The 25688-nt window shown below is 44.4% G+C and overlaps 2 protein-coding genes across 3 annotated transcripts in view; one reads left to right on the top strand and one right to left on the bottom strand.

Annotated features, from left to right (window-relative positions):
- Positions 1 to 15436: 15436 nt before the first annotated feature.
- Positions 15437 to 20569, bottom strand: LOC142254662 (protein phosphatase 1 regulatory subunit 3E-like). Its single transcript, XM_075325842.1, has one exon. The coding sequence runs from the start codon at positions 20437 to 20439 to the stop codon at positions 19387 to 19389; it is 1053 nt and encodes a 350-aa protein (XP_075181957.1). The 5' UTR covers positions 20440 to 20569; the 3' UTR covers positions 15437 to 19386.
- Positions 19961 to 25688, top strand: part of C10H16orf46 (chromosome 10 C16orf46 homolog) — a 34196-nt gene continuing 28468 nt past the window's right edge. Inside the window, exon 1 of one of the 2 annotated variants that reach the window (XM_075325841.1) lies at positions 19961 to 20042. The gene's annotated coding sequence lies outside the window, so the exon portion shown is untranslated. Of the gene's footprint in view, positions 20043 to 20070; positions 20730 to 25688 lie in introns of those variants that run through there. The other variant, XM_075325836.1, reaches the window with a different exon arrangement.

The raw sequence follows: 25688 nt of genomic DNA on the forward strand, positions 1-25688 counted from the left end.
ACTATCTGTAATAGAAGACTTGGAAAAATAAGAGGATTTCCTATGTCTTTAGCCCCTGACTAGACTGCGGAGGACAGACGGCTCTCAAGTTTCAAGCAATCAAAACTTTCTCTGACCTCTAAAGACTACAGCTAGTGGTGAATTAATAAAAAATATATTTATTCCTTTCACTGCCAAAACTCCACCATTACCTACGACTGAAGATATAAAAAAACCCAAAATATGACACCACAGTAAATCCAGAATCATTTTGCATGAATATTTACCAAGTGTGACAGTCCATCTGTCCAATCATAGCAAATGAAGTAGAAAGGTGCCGCCCCCGCAGAGCCACGGCACCGCCCCTGCTGAGCATAATTTGACACAAACAGGATTTCTCAACCTTATTAGTACCCTAAAGGCCAAATCTAACACACCTAATTCAGGTTTTGATTTTATTATAACAAAATGACTACACATAAGGCCGGAATTAAAAGTAATTCACATATAGGTCACTCATAATTACAGGAGTATATAACAAAATGATGAAGATATAAAAATCCTAAAATATGACCCCACAGTAAATGCAGGACCATTTTGCATGAATATTAACCAAGTGTGGCTGTCTGACATTCCGTCTGTCCAATCATATCCTTCCTTTTTTTCTCTCCTGCAATCAAATACAAAGGCGTCGCCCCCCGAAGAGCTGAGGCACCGGCCCTGCTGAGCATAATTTGAGACTAGTAGGATTTCTCAACCTGAATAGTACCCTAAAAAACAAATCTAACACACCTAATTCAGGTTTTGATTGTATTATAACCAAATGACTACACATAAGGCCGGAACTAAAAGTAATTCACCCATAGGTCATGCAGAATGACAGGAGTATATACCAAAATGATGACGATATCAAAATCCTAAAATATGACCCCACAGTAAATCCAGGACCATTTTGTAGGAATATTGACCAAGTGTGGCAGTGCGACATTATGTTTGTCCAATCACATCCTTCCTTTTTTCTCTCTTCCAATAAAATAGTAAGGAAACGCCCCCACAGAGCCAAGGCACCGCCCCTGCTGAGCCTAATTTGAGAATTGTAGGATTTCTCAACATGAATAGGCCAAATTTAACACACCTACTTCAGTTTTTTATTCTATTATAACAAAATGACTACACATAAGGCCAGAATTAAAGGTAATTCACACATAGGTCACTCAGAATGACAGGAGTATAGAGCCCTATAACAAAATGAATGCTATCGTAGCCTACTCCTTTCTGAGATGAATAGCTCTGTATCTGCAAGGCGTTTGTATGTTCTCCCCGTGTTTGCGTGGGTTTCCTCCGGGTTCTCCGGTTTCCTCCCACACTCCAAAGACATACAGATAGGGACTCTAGATTGTGAGCCCCAATGGGGACAGTGTTGCCATTGTATGTAAAGTGCTGTGGAATTAATAGCGCTATAAAAATGAATAAAATTATTAATTATAAATTATTATAGCTCTGTAAAAGGTGATCGGAAATGACCATTATCAAAGTCCTGATATCAGAAACACCCCTTCATTTCCACCACTATACCACTGATATAGGACCCATATTAATATAGTCCTCAACTGAAGCGGAAAAATGATGACCACGGCCCGTGGCATATACGGTCCGAGTTACTAAGACCTAACTAATGCGTGAACCGACACAATTCATGTTTAATGAATATCCCACAAGATATAATGTATTCCTTACACCAATTTAACTCTTCATAAGACACATCAATAGCTGCATCTATCTCTACACAACATATATAGTTTTCCCATTAAATGTAATCAAATATTCACTACCTAATGTAAACTAACTTTAGTCCTATCTATCACTTGTTAGCAGCTTTTTTTTATATAAATATACTATATATATAACATTTCCTATAACCACTATTAGTCCCCCATAATAAAATAGACTTTTTTTTTTGCATGAGACTTACCATGCAAGAAATATTAACTCCTTATATCAATCCACAAATGGAACAAACATCAAAAGACACGAGACGGATGAGATTAAATTACCCGGCAGGATCTAATAAAGCCCAAAGCAAGGGGGTCATTGTGACCCCAAAACAAGAAAAGATCTGAAGAATAAAAACCAAATTGTCCAATTCCGATTTTTCAGAAGTGGTTGAAGTAGGAAGCGGTGACCAGGCTGTCCTGACACAGACGCTTAGTAGGAGAACAGCCTGGAAATATTGAGATTTCTATTTAATGCTGGTAGTAACAACTATCGAAGATACATAATGGCTAAGATACCCCCGCCAAGGCCCTGTAAGGTGCATGATAGGACCTGTAACCCCCGCTCCGTCCGTCACGCACTCATATCACAGTATCTCTATATATATCTCTGTATACATTGCTTTGAAATAATAGAATAAAATATTATTTTGCAGAAGTCGATTATCATAAATATATTCTGGTGAAAAACTATCCTTTACAAAGTGTGTTTACTGGTACATCCATCCTTATTTCCCACATTTTCACATCTCTAGGGTGGTCCGAGACTTTTACAATATCTGATCGGTGGGGCCGCATCTGACTGGAAGTGCTCAGTCAGAACAGCGCCATCAAATGAATAGTGGCCGCGGTCGGGTACTGCATATCCAACCTTATGGGGTTGAGCACCTCCACCAAAAACAGCTGATCAGTGGGGGTCCTGGTGTCCTCACCGATCAGACATTGATGACCTATCCTGAGAAGTGACCATCAATAAAAGTCCAAGAAAACCGCCTTAAGGGAATATGTCATCAGAAAATGAGCTAGCGTGTTTTGTTTTTTGTTTACATAGATGAACAGATCGATAGCTAGATAGATAGAGAGATAGATAGATAGATAGATAGATAGAGGGATAGATAGATAGATAGATAGATAGATAGATAGATAGAGGGATAGATAGATAGATAGATAGATAGATAGATAGATAGAGGGATAGATAGAGAGATAGATAGATAGATAGATAGAGGGATAGATAGATAGATAGATAGATAGATAGATAGAGGGATAGATAGATAGATAGAGGGATAGATAGAGGGATAGATAGAGAGATAGATAGAGGGATAGATAGATAGATAGATAGATAGAGGGATAGATAGATAGATAGATAGAGGGATAGATAGATAGCTAGATAGAGAGATAGATAGATAGATAGAGGGATAGATAGATAGAGAGATAGATAGATAGATAGATAGAGGGATAGATAGATAGATAGAGGGATAGATAGATAGAGAGATAGATAGATAGAGGGATAGATAGATAGATAGATAGATAGAGGGATAGATAGATAGAGAGATAGATAGATAGATAGAGGGATAGATAGATAGAGAGATAGATAGATAGATAGATAGATAGAGGGATAGATAGATAGATAGAGGGATAGATAGATAGAGAGATAGATAGATAGATAGAGGGATAGATAGATAGATAGAGGGATAGATAGATAGAGAGATAGATAGATAGATAGAGGGATAGATAGATAGATAGAGGGATAGATAGATAGAGAGATAGATAGATAGATAGAGGGATAGATAGATAGAGAGATAGAGAAATAGATAGATAGATAGATAGATAGAGGGATAGATAGATAGATAGATAGATAGATAGAGGGATAGATAGATAGAGGGATAGATAGATAGATAGATAGAGGGATAGATAGATAGATAGAGGGATAGATAGATAGCTAGATAGAGAGATAGATAGATAGATAGAGGGATAGATAGAGAGATAGATAGATAGATAGATAGAGGGATAGATAGATAGAGGGATAGATAGATAGAGGGATAGATAGATAGAGGGATAGATAGATAGATAGATAGAGGGATAGATAGATAGATAGATAGATAGAGGGATAGATAGATAAAGAGATAGATAGATAGATAGAGGGATAGATAGATAGAGGGATAGATAGAGGGATAGATAGAGGGATAGATAGAGGGATAGATAGAGGGATAGATAGATAGATAGATAGAGGGATAGATAGATAGAGAGATAGATAGATAGATAGAGGGATAGATAGATAGAGGGATAGATAGATAGATAGATAGATAGATAGAGGGATAGATAGATAGAGGGATAGATAGATAGAGGGATAGATAGATAGATAGAGGGATAGATAGATAGATAGATAGATAGATAGAGGGATAGATAGAGGGATAGATAGAGGGATAGATAGATAGATAGAGGGATAGATAGATAGAGGGATAGATAGATAGATAGATAGATAGATAGAGGGATAGATAGAGGGATAGATAGATAGATAGAGGGATAGATAGAGGGATAGATAGATAGATAGATAGATAGAGGGATAGATAGATAGATAGATACATAGATAGATAGAGGGATAGATAGAGGGATAGATAGATAGAGGGATAGATAGATAGATAGATAGACATAGAAACCTTGTAGTTTTCACACTGACCACTGGCGCTTTTCTATTTTTCCCCTTCCTGTTGTTTCAGGAAGTGCACACAAACATTAGCAGCAATAAAGTGACACAGACCCTATCTTATGTATTAAATTAACTTGCTGTGTTATGCTTTTTAAAAAAAATGTTAATTTTCCAAACATGATTTGTATTTAAAAATAATAGATGGTATATAGAAATCTTGCCATTTTCATACTGGTCACTGGAGCTACACTGTGTGCAGAATTATTAGGCAAATGAGTATTTTAATCAGATGATACTTTTTATACATGTCGTCCTACTCCAAGCTGTATAGGCTGAGAGCCAACTACCAATTAAGTAAATCAGGTGATGTGCCTCTCTGTAATGAGGAGGGGTGCGGTGTAATGACATCAACACCCTATGTAAGGTGTGCTTAATTATTAGGCAACTTCCTTTCCTTTAACAAAACGGGCTCTGAAAAGTCCACAATTGTGCGATGTCTTGCAGAGGGATGCAGCAGTCTTGAAATTGCTAAACTTTTGAAGCGTGATCACCGAACAATCAAGCGTTTCATGGCAAATAACCAACAGGGTCGCAAGAAGCGCGTTGGGCGAAAAAGGCGCAAAGTAACTCCCCATGAATTGAGGAAAATCAAGCGTGAAGCTGCCAAGATGCCATTTGCCACCAGTTTGGCCATATTTCAGAGCTGCAATGTTACTGGAGTATCAAAAATCACAAGGTGTGCCATACTCAGGGACATGGCCAAGGTAAGGAAGCCTGAAAAACCACCACCTCTGAACAAGAAACATAAGATAAAACGTCAAGACTGGGCCAAGAAATATCTGAAGACTGATTTTTCAAAGGTTTTATGGACTGATGAAATGAGAGTGACTCTTGATGGGCAGATGGATGGGCCAGAGGCTGGATCAGTAAAGGGCAGAGAGCTCCACTCCGACTCAGACGCCAGCAAGGTGGAGGTGGGACTGGTATCAGCAAAGATGAACTTGTGGGACCTTTTCGGGTTGAGGATGGAGAGAAGCTCAGCTCCCAGACCTACTGCCAGTTTCTGGAAGACAACTTCTTCAAGCAGTGGTACAGGAAGAAGTCGGTATCGTTCAAGAAAAACATGATTTTCATGCAGGACAATGCTCCATCACATGCATCCAACTACTCCACAGCGTGGCTGGCCAATAAAGGTCTAAAAGAGGAAAAAATAATGACATGGCCCCCTTGTTCACCTGATCTGAACCCCATAGAGAACCTGTGGTCTCTCATAAAATGGGAGATCTACAGGGAAGGAAAACAGTCCACCTCTCAGAACAGTGACTAGAGGCTGTGGTGGCTGCTGCACGCAATGTTGATCGGAAACAGATCAGGTAACTGACAGAATCTATGGATGGTCGGCTGCTGAGTGTCATCATAAAGAAAGGTGGCTTTGTTGGTCACTAATTTTTTTGGGTTTTGTTTTTGCATGTCAGAAATGTTTATTTCTACAGTTTGTGCAGTTATATTGGTTTACCTGGTGAAAATAAACAAGTGAAATGGGAATATATTTGGTTTTTATTAAGTTGCCTAATAATTCTGCACAGTAATAGTTACCTGCACAAACCGATATCCTCCTAAGATAGCCAAATCTAAAAAACCCCACTCCAACTTCCAAAAATATTAAGCTTTGATATTTATGAGTCTTTTGGGTTGATTGAGAACATAGTTATTGATCAATAATAAAAAAAATCCTCTAAAATACAACTTGCTTAATAATTCTGCACACAGTGTATTCTAGACGCATTTTTTGTTCTTTCAGTAAATTTACATGTACATTAGCAGCAATACAGTTTTATATTAAATCAGGTTATGTTAAAAAAAAAGTTAAGTAACTGGCACTTTTTTCAAAATCACGATCTGTTAAAAAAAAATAAAATAGAAATCTTGCAATTTTCACACTGGCCACCGGGACTATTCTCTACTGATTTCTTGTTCTTTTAGGAAATTTACATGTACATTAGCAGCAATAGAGTTTTTATAATAAATCAGGTTAAAAAATAAATATGTATATACTGTATATGTTAACAAAGTTTTGGTACTTTTTTTTTTCTTCAAATCACGATCTGTTTATAAAAAATAGAAATCTTGCAATTTTCACACTGGCAACTGGAACTTTTCTAGACTTATTTCTTGATTATTTCAGAAAATGTACATGTACATTAGCAGCAATAGTGTTTTTATATTAAATCAAATTATGTTAAAAAGAAAAAAGTAAAGTTTTTGATATTTTTTTTTTTAAATAGAAATATTGCAATTTTTTCACAATAGCTATTTATTATAGACTCATATTTCCTGTTCATTTTACGTTAGCAGCAATAGACTGACACAGACCTATTTTTTTATATTGAAGCATCTAATGAGCGTGTGCAAAGGTCATTGTGGAGGGAAGGGAAGCAGGGACTGTGCCTATTATGAATGGCTGTGTATAGAACTCAGAATAAATCATTGGAATCCTGCCTCTGATGACTCTGCTGATAAAGAGACTGCTAAAAAGTCTTCTGTAAAAAAAAAAAAAGTAGACCAAAAACTACAAGATTTCTAATTACTTTTTAACATAGCTTGTGATATGAAAAAAAACAAACAAACACATTGCCAACTTTAAAAATATACCTTTTACACAAAAGCCTGATTTAAACAAGTTATTTTCTGATGACAGTTCCTTTAAACATTTTTTTAAATTTAATTTATATCTTCTATGTATATTCTACATGAGGTTTTGTTAGGTTAAAGCCATAAAAAGTGTATGCAATTGCTTAAATAGTAGTTCCCCCGCATAGATATGGGTTACTCTGCCATTAGCAAAGGCTGCAGTATACAAATACAGCTCGGTAATCAAATAGATTCGGAGCTCCACAGGCTTTCCCCACCATCCAGGCTGTGGGTAATCCCCTCCTTCCAGGCAGTGGGTAACCCCCTCCATCCGGACCGTGGGTAACCCCCTCCATCCGGACCGTGGGTAACCCCCTCCATCCAGACCATGGGTAACCCCCTCCATCCGGACCGTGGGTAACCCCCTCCATCCAGGCTGTGGGTACCCTTTCTATTCAGGCTGTGGGTAACCCCCTCCATCCAGGTTGTGGGTAACCCCCTCCATCAAGGCTGTGGGTAACCCCCTCCATCCAGGCTGTGGGTAACCCCTTGTATCCAGGCTATCCGTAACCTCCTCCATCCAGGCTGTGGGTAACCCCCTCCATCCAGGCTGTGGGTAACCCCTTGTATCCAGGCTGTGGGTAACCTCCTCCATCCAGGCTGTGGGTAACCCCCTTTATCCAGGCTGTGGATGACCCCCTCCTTCCAGGCTGTGGGTAACCTCCTCCATCCAGGCTGTGGGTAACCCTCTCCATCCAGATTGTGGGTACCCCTTCTATCAAGGCTGTGGGTAACCCCCTCCATCCAGGCTGTGGGTAACCCCCTCCATTCAGGCTGTGGGTAACCCCTTCTATCCAGACTGGGGTAACCCCTTCTATCCAGAATGTGGGTAACCCTCTCCATCCAGGCTGTGAGTAACCCCTTCTATCTAGACTGTGGGTAACCCCTTGTATCCAGACTGTGGGTAGCCCCCTTTATCCAGGCTGTGGGTAACCCCCTCCATCCAGGCTGTGAGTAACCCCTTCTATCTGGACTGTGGGTAACCCCTTGTATCCAGACTGTGGGTAACCCCCTCCATCCAGGCTGTGGGTAACCTCCTCCATCCAGGCTGTGGGTAACCCTCTCCATCCAGATTGTGGGTACCCCTTCTATCAAGGCTGTGGGTAACCCCCTCCATCCAGGCTGTGGGTAACCCCCTCCATTCAGGCTGTGGGTAACCCCTTCTATCCAGACTGGGGTAACCCCTTCTATCCAGAATGTGGGTAACCCTCTCCATCCAGGCTGTGAGTAACCCCTTCTATCTAGACTGTGGGTAACCCCTTGTATCCAGACTGTGGGTAGCCCCCTTTATCCAGGCTGTGGGTAACCCCCTCCATCCAGGCTGTGAGTAACCCCTTCTATCTGGACTGTGGGTAACCCCTTGTATCCAGACTGTGGGTAACCCCTTCTATCCAGGCTGTGGGTAACCCCTTCTATCCAGACTGTGAGTAACCCCTTCTATCCTGTAGACTGTGAGCCCTCGCGGGCAGGGTCCTCTCTCCTCATATACCAGTCTGTCTTGTACTGTTAATGATTGTTGTACGTATACCCTCTTTCACTTGTAAAGCGCCATGGAATAAATGGCGCTATAATAATAAATAATAATAATAATATCCAGGCTGTGGGTACCCCTTCTATCCAGGCTGTGGGTAACCCCCTCCATCCAGGCTGTGGGTACCCCTTCTATCCAGGCTGTGGGTAAACCCCTCCATCCAGGCTGTGGGTACCCCTTCTATCCAGGCTGTGGGTAAACCCCTCCATCCAGGCTGTGGGTACCCCTTCTATCCAGGCTGTGGGTAAACCCCTCCATCCAGGCTGTGGGTACCCCTTCTATACAGGCTGTGGGTAACCCCCTCCATCCAGGCTGTGGGTACACCTTCTATCCAGGCTGTGGGTACCCCTTCTATCCAGGCTGTGGGTAACCCCCTCCATCCAGGCTGTAGGTACCCCTTCTATCCAGGCTGTGGGTAACCCCCTCCATCCAGGCTGTGGGTACACCTTCTATCCAGGCTGTGGGTACCCCTTCTATCCAGGCTGTGGGTAACCCCCTCCATCCAGGCTGTAGGTACCCCTTCTATCCAGGCTGTGGGTACCCCTTCTATCCAGGCTGTGGGTAAACCCCTCTATCCAGGCTGTAGGTACCCCTTCTATCCAACCTGTGGGTACCCCTTCTATCCAGGCTGTGGGTAACCCCTTCTATCCGGGCTGTGGGTAACCCCTTTTATGCAGACTGTGAGTAACCCCTTGTATCCAGGCTTTTGGTAACCCCCTCCACCCAGGCTGTGGGTAACCCCCTCCAATCAGGCTGTTTTACCACCACCTTCAGTCTAGAGGAACGCCAGCCCATGTATGTTTTGAGAACTACAATGGGAACTTTTCTCCCAATGCTGTTCTGAGAGATTCATATAACCCTATACTGGGCTTTGCTAGCTAAGCAGTTGTCTTGGGGAACTTTAGGGTCAGTCATAGTTAGGCATTCAGAAATATGCATTAATCATAAAAAAAATTAGGAAACTGCAACAGAATGAACTGGCATCTCCATACTCCAGCAGATGTAGATCCCCAAGGAGCTTGTGTCCGAGAGATGGAGGACGCCAGGGAGACGCTAGGTAAGATGATTTTAGAAGGTGAAGACACTTATATCTCCCTTCAATGAGACTGAAGATTCACAGAAAGCAGAAAGTGATCCGGTCTCCCAAGAGTCAATACGAAAATGGATTCATGGAAAATTCTATCAGAGGATCGGCACTGACTACCAGCAAGGGCTCCTCATCCCCAAGTGCCCTAATTAAATTTTAACATTGTTAACAAGTTATATATTAATTTTAAAAAAAAAAATATATATATATATATATATATATATATATATATATATATGTGGTATGTAAAACACAAAAATACAACAGAATGTCAACTTTACAAAAAAAAGATATAAAATAGGAAAAAAATCCATCAAAAAGTGACATCACACCTGTCGATATCTATCAGTTACATCCGCTCTTTGGTCAAAGGACGACCTTCCTGAGCCTGGAAGAAGCCGAGCTCCGGGGAATTCTATAAAAAAACAGCCACAAGCAGCTAAACCACCAAGCAACAGAATGGAAAACTGAAGAATGAGCGTCCTCCGTCACCACCAGAATCTTAATTAGATGTCATTGTGTCTTGCAACTTAACGCTGGCGATAATGAGCGAGAACTCGGAGGATTAAATTGCTGACTACTGTACAGAAAAATATATATATATATAGAATATTCAGCATTCTTCTACATTTTTACAGATGCTGAAAAGTCAAGAATGCATTAGATTGTATTCGAGAAGTTGAGTTTCCCGATAGAGGAGGTGTAGAGCGCCGCCGGTGTGCAGGGCAGTGCTGCGGGTGGTGCGGTGGGTGTCCCGGATACTTGCTTGCTTTGCTCATTCACAGCCGCTCGTAGCTGTCACACGCTACGATATCTTTAACGATGCCGGATGTGCGTCACGAATTCCGTGACCCCGACGACATATTGTTAAATATATCGTAGCGTGTGATGGGGCCTTAAGTCCAATGCTTGGAAATCAATAGGCTGGAGGCGGCGCATGCGCAGATGACATCTGGAGCTGGGAGCTCCATCTACGCACTCCATTATTTGAAGCCTGCACCGTCTACATTTTCAGGATAGCCCCTTGCTCACTGCCCGCAGCATTGCCCATGCCTCCTCTGACCATTCTCCACCACCTCCCAATAAGCTACATTCGGCTTATAAGACGCGCCCCTCATTTTCCTCCCACATTTTGGGAAGGAAAAGTGCGCCTTATAATCCGAAAAATATGGTAATAGTTGCAGAGTGCAGAAAAACAGGGATTACACGTGGATGACAAGTGAGAAAAAAAAATGGTCCCACTTTTCTGGATGAGAATGGGGCTGATTTTTTACACCCTTGTGTGACCCCGGCCTTATTCTGCTAAGAATGAACCTAGCCTATAAGTCAACTTTATATATTGGCCCTGAATCACCAGGATGGAGGCCAAAAGAGTTAGAAAATCTTTAATTTTCTGCATGGAGCAAAGTAGACTGCTGCCCTATTTCATACAATGGCGCCCATTACTATATACTAGCTGGCAGGGTCAGACTGGGGCGGTGGGGGTCCACTAATGAACTACATGCAGATATTACTTTCACAAATTTACCCAGGCCTCTATATAATAATATACTGGGTAGTTTGTAAAATGAATGATGAGATGTTTCACTATGTGAGATAAAGGAAGCAAGTGTATTGTGCCAACTACTGATTATGCAGGAGGGCCCACCAGAGGATTCTCCTGCCCTCCGGTGGGCTAGTCCCAGCCTGCTAGTTGGTAAGCAGGGCATGTGCCACTGCGTGCCTATAGGGTAGCATTCATCCAAGGTGTCAGGAAAGCCATATAGATGTCTAGATCTTTTTTAACAGAAAAGTGTATTAAGCCAACTACTGATTATGCAGGAGGGCCCACCAGAGGATTCTCCTGCTCTCCGGTGGCCAGTCCAAGCCTGCTAGCTGGTATGTAGGGCATGTGCCACTGTGTGCCTATAGGGTAGCATCCATCCATGGTGTCAGGAAAGCCATACAGATGTCCAGATTTTTTTTTATAGAAAACTGTATTGTGTCACCTACTGATTATGCAGGAGGGCCCACCAGAGGATTCTCCTCCCTCCGGTGGGCTAGTCCCAGCCTGCTAGTTGGTAAGCAGGGCATGTGCCTATAGGGTAGCATTCATCCAAGGTGTCAGGAAAGCCATATAGATGTCTAGATCTTTTTTAACAGAAAAGTGTATTAAGCCAACTACTGATTATGCAGGAGGGCCCACCAGAGGAGTCTCCTGCTCTCCGGTGGCCAGTCCAAGCCTGCTAGCTGGTATGTAGGGCATGTGCCACTGTGTGCCTATAGGGTAGCATCCATCCATGGTGTCAGGAAAGCCATACAGATGTCTAGATCTTTTTTTTATAGAAAACTGTATTGTGTCAACTACTGATTATGCAGGAGGGCCCACCAGAGGATTCTCCTGCCCTCTGGTGGGCTAGTCCCAGCCTGCTAGTTGGTAAGCAGGGCATGTGCCACTGTGTGCCTATAGGGTAGCAGCCATCCGATGTGTCAGGAAAGCCATACAGTTGTCAGGTTTTTTTTTCTAGAAAAGTGTATTGTGCCAACTACTGATTATGCAGGAGGGCCCACCAGAGGATTCTCCTGCTCTCCGGTGGCCAGTCCAAGCCTGTTAGCTGGTATGTAGGGCATGTGCCACTGTGTGCCTATAGGGTAGCATCCATCCGAGATGTCAGGAAAGCCGTACAGATGTCTAGGTGTTTTCTATCTTTTTTTATAGAACCTTTTTTTCAGAACTACACCAAGCAGTAATCAGTAAATCTCATATCCGCACAATATATATATTAGTACCAGAATTACCAGGTAATCCACATGCACAAAATATCAAATAATAACATAATATGCTGCCTATTGCTTTAGTAAGAGTGTTCATTCTCACAACGCCATGCACCATTTTTCAGATATGACGATGCCAACCTCTTATTAGAGGAGCATGGCAATGCCAAGGGGGCCCAAGATGGTTCCCACTGCATTGAGTCTATGTAAGTCTCAAAAGGACTCGAACCAGGTGGGTTCTCCTCAATCTGTGAGGTCGGCCTCCCAGTCCGGTGATCATAGTCCGCATGGACATTTCTAAATTTGCAACATAAACAACAACATACGCTCACTTGGCTGCAAAAATTCCTATTGCCGTGTATTACGAGCGCTTATAAACGCTCCTACAGTCTATACAGATCCCGCCGAGAGAACAAAATCTGCGTTTTTTTATGTTTCACGCTGATCTATTCACTTCTCAAATAACCTTTTACAGTATGTGACTGATGTCGAGCGCACGGAGGGGACGTGAACGACGCCACCCACACCCAACTGCTTCAATGTTAAATATAGCCGAGAATATTAGAAAATTTCCTGGCGAAACGATGAATGCCGCTCCTTTAGGAAATTGAAATCCTTGCCCATAATAGAATTGCAAGAAACGTATGGAATGACGTAGCTCGAGAAGCTTTTGCGGACGTGAGGAATCGAACGCTGCCGGCTGAGAAGCAGAAGGACGGTGTAATGGCTCAGCTGTCACCAGCCTCAATTACGCCAGAAGATACTGAATACAAGGTGGACGACGTGTCGCCTGCAATGTGATCTGCGCCTCTGCAGAAGACACCAGTAACATCATGCAGATTACATATATAATAGGTTTTCCAGTCTCAGCAGCTAGACTCAGTTAAAAGGGACATATAATTTGTTTTAGTGGCTCAAAGGGAATTTCAGCAGGTTTTTGCTATGTAATCTGACAGCAGCATGATGTAGGGGCTGAGACCCTGATTCCGGTGACGTATCACTTAGTATAATGAGTGCAGCAGTTGTGATAAAATCACAGTTTTCTCTGCTGCAGGTCTCGGAATGTTGAGTTGTGTATAACCCCGCCCACACCACTGTGATTGGCTACTAATAAGTGGTGGGGGCGTGATTGAACTAGGAGGCATGAGACATTTAGTCCTGTAGTGATAATCTCCTGCTGATAAAACAATGATTGTATTGAAACAGCAAAACATAGCCCAGTAAGTGACACATCGCTGGAATCAGCAACATTATGCCGCTCACAGATTACATAGCAAAAACCTGCTGACAGATTCACTTTATTCTCTGTTGCAAGTCTCGGAATGCTGAGCTGTATATAACCCCACCCACGCCACTGTGATGGCTGCTAATCAGTGGTGGAGTCGTGGTTGGACTAGAAGGCATGAGACACCTAGTCCTATAGTGATAATCTCCTGCTGATAAAACAATGATTGAATTGAAATAGCAAAACACAGCCCAGTAAGTGACACATTGCTGGAATCTGGGTCTCTGTCCCTACATTATGCTTCTCTCAGATTACATGGCAAACACCTGCTGACAGATTACATGTGATCTGCCACCTCTCCTGATGACATTTCCGTTTTAGTAAATAATTTTAGTGGCTTAAAGGGAATTTCAGCAGGTTTTTACTATGTATTCTGAAAGCAGCATGACATAGGAGCTGAGACCCCGATACCGGCGACGTATCACTTAGTATATTGGGTGATATAATCACAGTTTTCACTGTTGCAGGTCTCGGAATGCTGAGTTGTGTATAAAACCGCCCACACCACTGTGATTGGCTGTGATCAATGGTGGGGGTGTGGTTGGACTAAGAGGCATGAGACACCTAGTCCTGTAGTGATAATCTCATGCTGATAAAATACTACATTGAAACAGCAAAACACAGCCTAGCAGGTGACACATCGTTCGAATCAGAGTCTCTGTGCCTATGATATGCTGCTCTCAGATTACATAGCAATAACCTGCTGACAGATTCACTTCTTTTGACATGTTTGTTTTAGTAAATAATTGAATTCCACATGAAATAACAATTCTGAAACAACTGTATGTTATGCAGTTCCTGTGTTATGCCTCCTGGAAATGTAAATTGGCAACAAAGAGATACACAATACACCTAGTTCTGTAGTGATAATCTCCTGCTGATAAAACAATGATTGAATTGAAACAGCAAAACACAGCCCAGTACGTGACACTTTGCTGGAATCGGAGTCTCTGTCCGTATACTATGCTGCTCTCAGATTACATAGCAGAAACCTGCTAACAGATTCATTTCTCCTGATATGTCTATTTTAGTAAATATTTGAATTCCATGTGAAATAGCAATTCTGGAGCAACTGTATATTATGCAGTTTTTGCCTTTAGGAAATGTAAATTGGCAACAAAGTGATAATATGCTCCTAGTCGTTGGACGGGGGATTGTCCCTGCAATCAGTATGGACACTGTAAGGACACACCCAATTGTCAATTTATTCACATATATCCTTTAGCAATTAGAGGAGAGAGAAGTGATAGTAAATATTTACCAAAACAAACATGTCAAGAAAATAGACATAGAGGAGCAAAAAAAAGTTCTCATCCAATATATATATATATATATATATATATATATATATACACATATATACAGTATATACATATACACACACATATATACCGTATATATACACATATATATACATATATATATATATATATATATACATATATATACATATACAGTATATACATATACACACATATATATATATATACACATATATATATATACATATATATATATATATATATATATATATATATATATATACATATACATATATATATATATATATATATATATATATATATACAAATGTATACATATATATATATATTTATATACATTTTTTATATATATATATATATATATATATATATATATATATATAAATTATTATGTAAGTGATTGTGGAATTTGTAAAAATTAGCAATATTTGAGATAATATAGTGGCCATGGGAGCAGATTTGTTTCTGGACATCCCACCAGTAATCTCACTGCCCCCCCCCCAAGGGCTGAGAATGGAACAAAAACCAGTGGTCAATTGACTTGAGGCCTTCTTTCCCTAAAAAAATCTGCAAATATGGAGCAAAATCCTTGTAGAAATTACTTTGGGAACTAGTCATAGTTGCAATTTGTTAATCTGTTGATCAAATAGGGGCGGTCATTCCTTTGGTTCAACCACAGAGGATCAAGAGGTAAGGGGGCGACCTCCAGCTCCAACGCAAGCAGAACAGTGAGGAGCTATTGGACTGCCCTCCGCTCTGTGCCCGCCCCTGCGGTATCCAAAGCATGAAAACCCAATGGAAATCTGATTTACGCATCATAAATCAATGGTATCTATCAAGATTTGTGTCAAAGCTCAAAAAGAATAAAACATTTGTGGGGTGCATATATCAAAAGTGCCCAAAAAAATGGTACACGAGTGTTCCCAGACATATAACAGTACCCCCATGATCTCATGTGTGACTTCCTACAACTACTATTAGGCACTTTACTGATCAAAAAAGCATGGAAATGTATCGAAATGATTGGAAAAATCAGCACTTTTCATACATGACCCCCCCAAATGATCGTTTGGGTCCACGGCCCCCGTAACTGCACCCGTGTAAGGCAGCGGACCACAAAAGTCGTGAAGAATCTTCAGCTACTAATATAGTAAACACTGTAAATTGTGCACAGACGTAAACCGGTGCCTGTTATATAACAATGCCATGGTGAAAAGTGGTGGAGATAACACACGTCTGTCTACAGTCCACCTTCTCTGACCTCAGAGTCTAAATATAAAAGAGAGGAAAGCAAGCGAGCCTACATATGGCAATGCACGGTGCAGAATCCATAAATTATTCACCGGTGACCTGTTTTACACAGCTCCGCACTCAATGTGACTGCAGAGCCGGGCATGCACCGAGCCTGTGCCATATACAAGCACAAATACATAGGGAAACGAAAACAATAGGCACCCTAGGCCCACTGTTTGCAAAATGGCGCAAAATGTTATGGAAGATCCGGAAAGAATGTCAGTTGATTAGATGACACAAGCACAAGTGTGAAAGGTATACGTGGTACCATTTGCCAAGGCTGGCAGAGTGCTGGGGGTTATTGGGAATGGGTGAGAACCCAAAAACCGACCCATAAAGAGGATAATTGTTGGAATACATTGCACATAGAGCGCTATATGGTTCTGTGCTACGGAGCTGTCACTGTGCCACTGGTGGCTCCATACTGTGACAAGGCATCTGATGGAGCATGGCACAATCGCTCATCTCTGTAAAGTGATAGGCACATAGAGGTAAACCTATGGGACCATCAAGTTCCATGGATGCCATGTTTTGGCTCCATACGTTCAGAACCATAAAACGCCATGGCATCACCAGTCCTAGAAATGGCCATCAGGGCTCCCTAGGCCTGTCCTCTTCTGGGTAGCTAAGTGTTTAGGTCAGTGGTCTCCAACCTTTCTGATCTTTCAAGCCACATTCAACTCTGAAAAAGGGTCACAAGCCACATCCAGTTCTGAGATAGGGTTGCAAGCCGCATCCAGCTGTGAGAGAGGGTCGCAAGCCACATCCAGCTCTGAGAGAGGGTCGCGAGCCCCATCTAGCTCTGAGAGAGGGTTGCAAGCCACATCCAGCTCTGAGAGAGGGTTTTGAGCCACATCCAGCTCTGAGAGAGGGTCGCAAGCCCCATCTAGCTCTGAGAGAGGTTTGCAAGCCACATCCAGCTCTGAGAGAGGGTGTTGAGCCACATCCAGCTCTGAGAGAGGGTCGCAAGCAGCATCCAGCTCTGAGAGAGGGTCGCGGGCTACGTCCAGCTCTGAGAGAGGGTTGCGAGCCGCAACCAGCTTTTAGAGAGGGTCACGAGCCACATTCAGCACTGAGAGAGGGTCGCGAGCCGCATCTAGTTCCGAGAGAGAGTCGCAAGCTGCATCCAGCTCAGAGAGAGGTTTGCAAACCACATCCAGCTCTGAGAGAGGGCCATGAGCCACAACCAGTTCTGAGAGAGAATAGCGAGCCGCATCAGCCCTGAGAGAAGGTCGCGAGCCGCATCCATTTGAGAGGCGGCCGCAAGTCACATCCAGCTCTGAGTGAGGGTCATGAGCCGCACCCAGCTCTGAGAGAGGGTCACGAGCCGCATCCACCTCTGAGAGAGGGTCACGAGCCGCATCCACCTCTGAGAGAGGGTCACGAGCCGCATCCACCTCTGAGAGAGGGTTGCGAGCCGCATCCAGCTCTGAGAGAGGGTCGCAAGCCGCATCAGTCCTGAGAGAGGGTCGTAAGCCGCATCAGATCTGAGAGAGGGTCGCGAGCCACATCCAGCTCTGAGAGAGGGTCACGAGCCGCAAGGGTCACGAGCCGCATCCAGCTCTGAGAGAGGGTCGCAAGCTCATCAGTCCTGAGAGAGGGTCGTAAGCCGCATCAGATCTGAGAGAGACTCGCGAGCCACATCCAGCTCTGAGAGAGGGCCGCAAGTAACAGCCAGCTCTGAGTGAGGGTCGAGAGCCATATTCAACTCTGAGAGAGGGTCGCGAGCCGCATCAGCCCTGAGAGAGGTTCGCGAGCCGCATCAGCCCTAAGAGAGGGTCCCGAGCCACATCAGCCCTGAGAGAGGGTCGCGAGCTGCATCCAGCTCTAAGAGAGTCGCGAGCCACATCCAGCTCTGAGAGAGGGTCGCGAGCCATATTCAACTCTGAGAGGGTCACGAGCCGCATCCCGTCCCCCCATACAGCAGTGACACCAAGAACCCCCATTACAATATAATGACAGCCATAGCTTTCCCACAGAAATCACCACACCGAGGCAGTATACCAAGATCCAGAGGTTCCTACCTCCATTCAGATCTCCTCTTCTATGTGAGGCTACTCACAAATATCACCCTCTGGAGACCTGCTCGTCATAGCTGTTTCCAAGGCCTGATGCAAATGCACCAAGTTGGCAGACAGCCATGAGCCACACATCATGGGCCCGCAAGCCACATGTGGCTCTCGAGCTACAGTTTAGGCAATGAACATATTTATCAGTAGATAACACTTAAAAAAGACATATCACACAGGTGGTTAAGAACAAAAAAAAAAAGCACCATAGTACTAAAGTGGTAGATTTGCACCGTTACCAACACACAGTGGAGGCAAAGTATTTCGGAGAATATAATCAGCAGCTATAGGAATATGTGACATACATAAACACTGATGCAGTAGGAGGACACGTTTGCTTCCACTGGATGTGGTCGCTGGTGCAGGTTCTTAGGTGAGGTGGTGATCTCTAAAACATGGCTATCGATATCACTGAGGAACTGAAGCAAATGAGCGAGATTTCCAGGCAGATTTCTTCCATATAAGCGTGATGATGAAGACTGATATTTTTCAAAAAAGTCTTCAAATTGGAAATAAAGGGTCTTTATGGGTCGTTGTCCTTTATACAACGTCATCTCTGTAGTGATTGGTGACCATGATGATAGTTGTCGATGGTCTTCTTCTCCAGAATCTCTTGGTGACAATTAAAAGTATCCTATTCTTGAAAGGCAATGTGGCATTTGACAATCCCGCTACTCACAACATACCACTTACCGAACCTTATTGCATTTTTTTGGAATAAATTACGACCAAACTTGTACGAGCTTAATTAATCGTTGTCTTCTACAGTAACCTATGTTCCAATGGTGGGTCGTTAACGTAGACCTTGTGACCAGATATTAAGAGTTCCTGTACTAGACTAATAATGACCCAGTATCTTATATGAATCTTCCCTTGGAACCTCATCATCTCCTCGCCTCAGTGACCTTGAATGGGGGCCCCATCTTGGATCTTCTAATATAGTGTAGTGATCTGAAGGCCAACTCATCCGGTGCCTTCCCCAACCCTGCGCAGCCCTAAATGAAGTGAATCCATGCGTTTTCATACTCCTTTGGAGGAGACACAGTGGCTCTCTGACTCTTCACCTTGTAGTTTTGTCCATCGTTATTATCCCAGTATTCCGTCCCACAAACCTTGTACCGGATGGCAAACTCCATCATTCCTTCTTTATTCAACAGAGTTGGGCAAAGCAGCTTGAATGAAAATCGGTCCGAATACCTGTCACTATATCCTCGCTGGTATGAGGCGATGACTTCGGATGAAGTATTCCAAGAGTCGATTGTGTATCTCACCATCACCTCCTTCTCGTAGGACAGATTAAGGACTCGGAGGTCTCCACTAACACTGAATGGATCGGTGGTTATGGTCTCCAGGCACACTCTGCGTTGTCTCACCAAGTCTAGGAAGCCTGGCTTAGTGCTTGGGTTTTCAAATTGTGGCTGTAGTTGAGGGGTGCCAGGAGTAGGGCGGAGCAACAGTGTGCTAAGCTCCGCCCCCGCGGGACAAGCTTCCCGGCAGCGCAGCCCGGCCAGAACGTGATAAGGAACTCTTGGCAACTCAGCATCGCTAAAATGCCGAACTGTGGTTAACTCCAGCCCCAGAGAGTCTGCAAAGCGTACCTCCTTCTTTCTTGGAGCGGCAACCTCCAGGTGCCTCCTCTCAGCAGGTGTGGGTAAGGACTTGGCTCTTCTGCGGGCAGTTGGGCTTTGTGGCACCAGATTGACCTCTCTCCCCCTGGTGATCGGTTTGCTGGGTTCCTTCTCCTTTGTCATCTCCACCTTCTCTTCTTCACCATCATTGACATCCTCATCCTCTGGGCTCTCAGGGCTTTCCCCATACAGCACTGCTGTGCAGCTGAAGTTCCGTGGCAGGAGGTGGCGATGGGTGGGCATGGTGTCCATACACCCCAGGCAGCTGCTCCGTGCGCTTTCCTCGGTCTCCCCACTACATGAGAGGGGCAGTGTGTGGATTATAGAAGGAGGAAGATGCTGGGGCTGACGTGTCGTGACGCACACCACATCCCTGCAGGAACCACAAGCTGCACTGGAGGAGGAGGAGGCGCTCAGCATCGTGCTGGTGATAACCCTTTGCGCACAGCGCAGGATGGATGAGCGCCGCTCTGCAGCTCCGGAGAGGGTTAATGCTGCCTCTGGTGCTGGTCCAGCTCCATCGCTGAGCTCTGCAGACTGTGCGCTCAGTACAAGGGCTGCTCCATCTCTGGTGCATTCCTCATTCATCCAAAGACACTAGTGTCACACCTCCCACTCCTCTCCCCACCATGCAGATCATTAACACTGCCACTGCTGGCAGCCAGCACCTCTAATCAATGACTGCTGCTGATATGCCACTGTGTATACAGGTATGTAATGCCAGATTGCTGCTGCATTGGGTCTTGGGGTGCAATTATACAGTGTGGCCCCCCTGGATCCACCTGTTCATTGTGATCTGGAGGCACAAGCATGCACTGTCACAAATATGGTTACACTAGGCAAAAAACATCCAGGAAAAAGATACAAACTGATACAATTACATAGATTATTTATAAACAAATGTACTGATCCGTCACATAACAGATCTGCAGGGGGATTGCTCTGCAGCTGCTCCAAAAAGCCTGCAGACATATGTCCTTTATTTTATGTGCTCATTTTGTTAAAGAGGATCTGTCACTGTGTCACAATGCAAACACATAGTATTAAATGGATCCCTTTGACCTGATGAGGCTGGTGTGGTTGCTTTGAAAATCCATGCCAGAAAGGCTGTATAATGCTTTTTGAAAATGTCCTTAATTCTAAAATTGTTATTTTATGAGTCCAGCTCTACCCAGAAAGCTCCCTGCATGCTCCTTCAAAGCAAAAATGCCTGCAAGTAATAATGTCTATTGTGTGTCCCCCAATCATTCCCGTCCATGCCCCCCTCCAAGACATAATGCGCCCTATGTGCCCCTTCAATGCAATAATGCATGCATGTCCTATTGAAGCAATAATGCCCACTGCGTGCCCCCTCCAAGCAATAACTCCTGTGCATGCCCTCTCCAAGCCATAATGCCACCTACATGCCCCCTCTAAGCAATGATGCCCCCTCTAAACAATTATTCCCCCTGCATGCCCCCTTTAAGCCATAATTCCTGCTGCATGTTTGCTTCCCCCTTCAACCAATAATGCCCCCTCTAAGCAATAATGCCCCCTTTAAGTCATAATTCCCCCTGCGTGCCCACTTCAGCAATAATGCCTCCTCCAAGCCATAATGCCCCCTGCATGCCCCCTCTAAACAATGATGCCCCTACAAACAATGATTCCCTCCGCATGCCCCTTTAAGCCATAATTCCCCCAGCATGCTCGCTTCAAGCAATAATGCCCCCTCCAGGCAATAATGCCCCCTCTAAACAATGATGCCCCCTCCAAACAATGATTCCCCCCGCATGTCCCCTTTAAGCCATAATTCCCCCAGCATGCTTGCTCCAAGCAATAATGCCGCTTCAAAGCAATAATGCCCCTTCTAAGTCATAATGCCCCCTGCATGCACCCTCTAAGCAATGATGCCCCCTCCAAACAATGATTCCCCCTGCATGCCCTCTTTAAGCCATAATTCCCCCAGGGTGCTTGCTTCAAGCAATAATGCCCCTTCCAAGCAATGATTCCTGTTCATGTCCCCTAAAAGCAATAATGCCCAGTGCATGCAATCTTTAAGCCATAATGTCCCCTGTATGCCCGCTTTAAGTCATAATTCCCCCCCCCGGCGTGCCCGCTACAAGCAATAATGCCCTCTGTGTGCCCCCTCCAATCAGTAATGCCCCCTGTGTACCCCCTCCAAGCAATAATGCCCCCTGTGTGCCCCCTCCAATGAATAATGCCCCCTGTGTACCCCCTCCAATGAATAATGCCCCCTGTGTGTCCTGTCCAAGCAATTATGCCCCGTCTGCCCCCTCCAATCAATAATGCCCCCTGTGTGCCCACTCCAAGCAATTATGGCCCCTGTGTGTCCCCTCCAATCAATAATGCCCCATGTGTGCCCTCTCCAATCAATAATGCCCACTGTGTGCCCCCTCCAATCAATAATTACCCCTGTGTACACCCTCCAAACAATAATGCCCCCTGTGTGTCCCCTCCAAGCAATTATGTCCCCTGTCTGCCCCCTCCAATCAATAATGCCTCCTGTGTGCCCCCTCCAATCAATAATTTCCCCTGTGTACCCCCTCCAATCAATAATTCCCCCTGTGTACCCCCTCCAAGCAATAATGCCCCCTGTGTGCCTCCTCCAAGCAATAATACCCCCCTGTGTGCCCCCTCCAATCAATAATTTCCCCTGTGTACCCCCTCCAATCAATAATTCCCCCTGTGTACCCCCTCCAATCAATAATGCCCCCTTTGTGTTCCCTGCAAGCAATTATGCCCCCTGTGTGCCCCCTCCAATCAATAATGCCCCCTGTGTGCCCGCTCCAATCATTAATGCCCACTGTGTGCCCCCTCCAATCAATATTGCCCCCTGTGTGCTTGCTCCAATTATTAATGCCCACTGTGTGCCCCTCCAATCAATAATGCCCCCTGTGTGCCCCCTCCAATCAATAATGCCCCCTGTGTGCCCCCTCCAATCAATAATGCCCCCTGTGTGCCCCCTCCAAGCAATAAGGTCCTCTTTATGCAATGGCCCACACACACAACAAAGCTTACTGTCACCTAATCTCTTTTGTCCTGCACATAGTGGGCCTGAAATGTTTGGACAGCATTGCACCACTTGCGGATGGACGCTGACGTTCTGTAGGCCGCACGGCAGGGAGCCACAGGACTGAAATTGTATCGTTGTCATGTTGACCCTGATATAGTGAAAAGTGGCACTGAGCAAGAAGTCCACGGGCCTGTGCCCCGGATCTGTGGTGCTACAGTCACAGCCATTCTGACATGTTATATGTATCCCGGCCTGTCTGCATGAGATCTGATTCATTATGTATGCAGCTTGTCTTGTGAAGTTTGATGACAGCTCCACTATAATGTGTCTCCTGCTTTGTGGCGTGTGGATACTGTGTCATGACAGCTTGTAAGTATGATTGTGCTGTTATATCTACAGCTGCGTGTACAGCCGCCATCCCCATTCCTGATATCCACCAGACTGGTAAAGCAGAAGTATACAAATCATTTATTATATTAATTAGGTTTTTTCCAGCTAAGGCTGAGTTCACATGTCCAGTAATCATCCCTTAGAACGGATCCTGCAGAGATCCATTGGCAAAAAAAAGTTCTGCAAACACAACTTTTTGTCCGTTGTTAAATAACTGATGTCTGCTGGATTTGTTTTTTAACTGAGCGGCACAGTGGCTCAGTGGTTAGCACTGCAGTCTTGTGGTGGCTCAGTGGTTAGCACTGCAGTCTTGTGGTGGCTCAGTGGTTAGCACTGCAGTCTTGTGGTGGCTCAGTGGTTAGCACTGCAGTCTTGTGGTGGCTCAGTGGTTAGCACTTCAGTCTTGTGGTGGCTCAGTGGTTAGCACTGCAGTCTTGTGGCTCAGTGGTTAGCACGGCAGTCTTGTGGTGGCTCAGTGGTTAGCACTGCAGTCTTGTGGCTCAGTGGTTAGCACGGCAGTCTTGTGGTGGCTCAGTGGTTAGCACGGCAGTCTTGTGGTGGCTCAGTGGTTAGCACGGCAGTCTTGTGGTGGCTCAGTGGTTAGCACTGCAGTCTTGCAGCGCTGGGGTCCTGGGTTCAAATCCCACTAAGGACACGATCTGCAAGGAGTTTGTATGTTCTCCCCGTGTTTGCGTGGGTTTCCTTCGGGTTCTCCAGTTTCCTCCCACACTCCAAAAAAAAAACCCATACTCACAGGGAACCTAGATTGTGAGCCCCAATGGGGACAGTGTTGCCATTGTATGTAAAGCGCTGTGGAATTAACAGCACTATATAAATGAATAAATATTATTATATATTATTATTATTATTATTAACATGGGAATCCATGGAAGACAAATCACTATTTAGCCATCTGTTATTCTTAGATTTGTAACGGATCCGTTGTTTTCTTACAGGATCCATTACAAATGAAAGACAAACAGCAATCTGTTAATGGATCTGTTCTCCATAGACTCCTATGTTGAAAAAAAACGGATCTGGCAGAAATCATTTTGCTAATGGATCTCCGCAGGTTACGTTCTAATGGATCATTACAGGACATGTAAACTCAGCCTAAGATGGGACTATAGGCCCCCATACAGACTAAACCCACTGATACTAGCAGGATTGGCTGACATTAATGTGTATGGGGCCTTTTGACTCTTTCTCAACAGATGACATTGGGTGGTAAAAGGATCCAATTTGCTGAATTTCAGCAGCCAAAACCGGTCCCCCATATCAATCATCTGGTATTTATCTGAGGGGGGCGGCTCGGTGCTTTAGGGCAGATCGGTCCTTTGGATTAGGAGCTGTTCTGCAGAACCCGACAGTGGCTACTACACACTGAATGGTTCCTCTCCATTCAAAGTGTCTACATCCGACCGTCGCTGGATCAAATAACATCTGATTGGTGGGGGTGACAACCACCGATCCAATACCGATAAGTCATCAATATGCTGTGATTGATCAAGGAATGTGTGCAGAAGTGATGCATGTGGAACGTCAAGCAATAACAATTACTACATAACACATTTGGAGCATTTTTAGACTGTCTATTCCAATATTCTATTATACAGTTTTTATAACTCTTCCCCAATGTTTGGCCAGACAAAAACTGAAACTTCAGGGCTGGACATATGAAGACTGAGGGTGTTCACACCGGCGTTCTGGAGTCAGACGATCCTGATTCATGAAGAGGGAGGTCAACCTCGGGCAGCAAGAACCCGAGCCCGGCGGCACGACTGCAGACAGTTATTTTTTCTCTGAGATGCAGGATAGGCAATAAACGTCTGATCGCTGGGATATTTATTATGCATTGATCAGTGGGACCCCTTGGGATCACTACACTTAAAGAGGTTGGCCACTGCTTTAACACTGATAGCCTTTACTTAGGATAGGTCATCAATGTCTGATTGGCCGGGGTCCGACACCCTGCACCTCTGCCGGTCAGATGTTCATGGTGCCAGCGGTGGCAGCAGGCAGCTGGTAGGGCTCAGTTACGGAGCTGCCCTGTCTTTTGATAGTGGCCGCAGCCAGGTACTGCACATCCACCTCCTATTGATTTGAATAAGAGGATGTGCAGTACCCGGATGCAGCCACTATCGAAAGACGGAGCAGCTCCGGATCTGAACATTTCCAAATCAATAGGAGGTGGATGTGCAGTACCCGGCTGCAGCCACTATTGGAAGACAGGGCAGCTCCGGATCTAAATATTTCCATGTGTAGT

Source organism: Anomaloglossus baeobatrachus, chromosome 10, assembly GCF_048569485.1.
Source record: "Anomaloglossus baeobatrachus isolate aAnoBae1 chromosome 10, aAnoBae1.hap1, whole genome shotgun sequence".
Lineage (NCBI taxonomy): Eukaryota > Metazoa > Chordata > Amphibia > Anura > Aromobatidae > Anomaloglossus > Anomaloglossus baeobatrachus.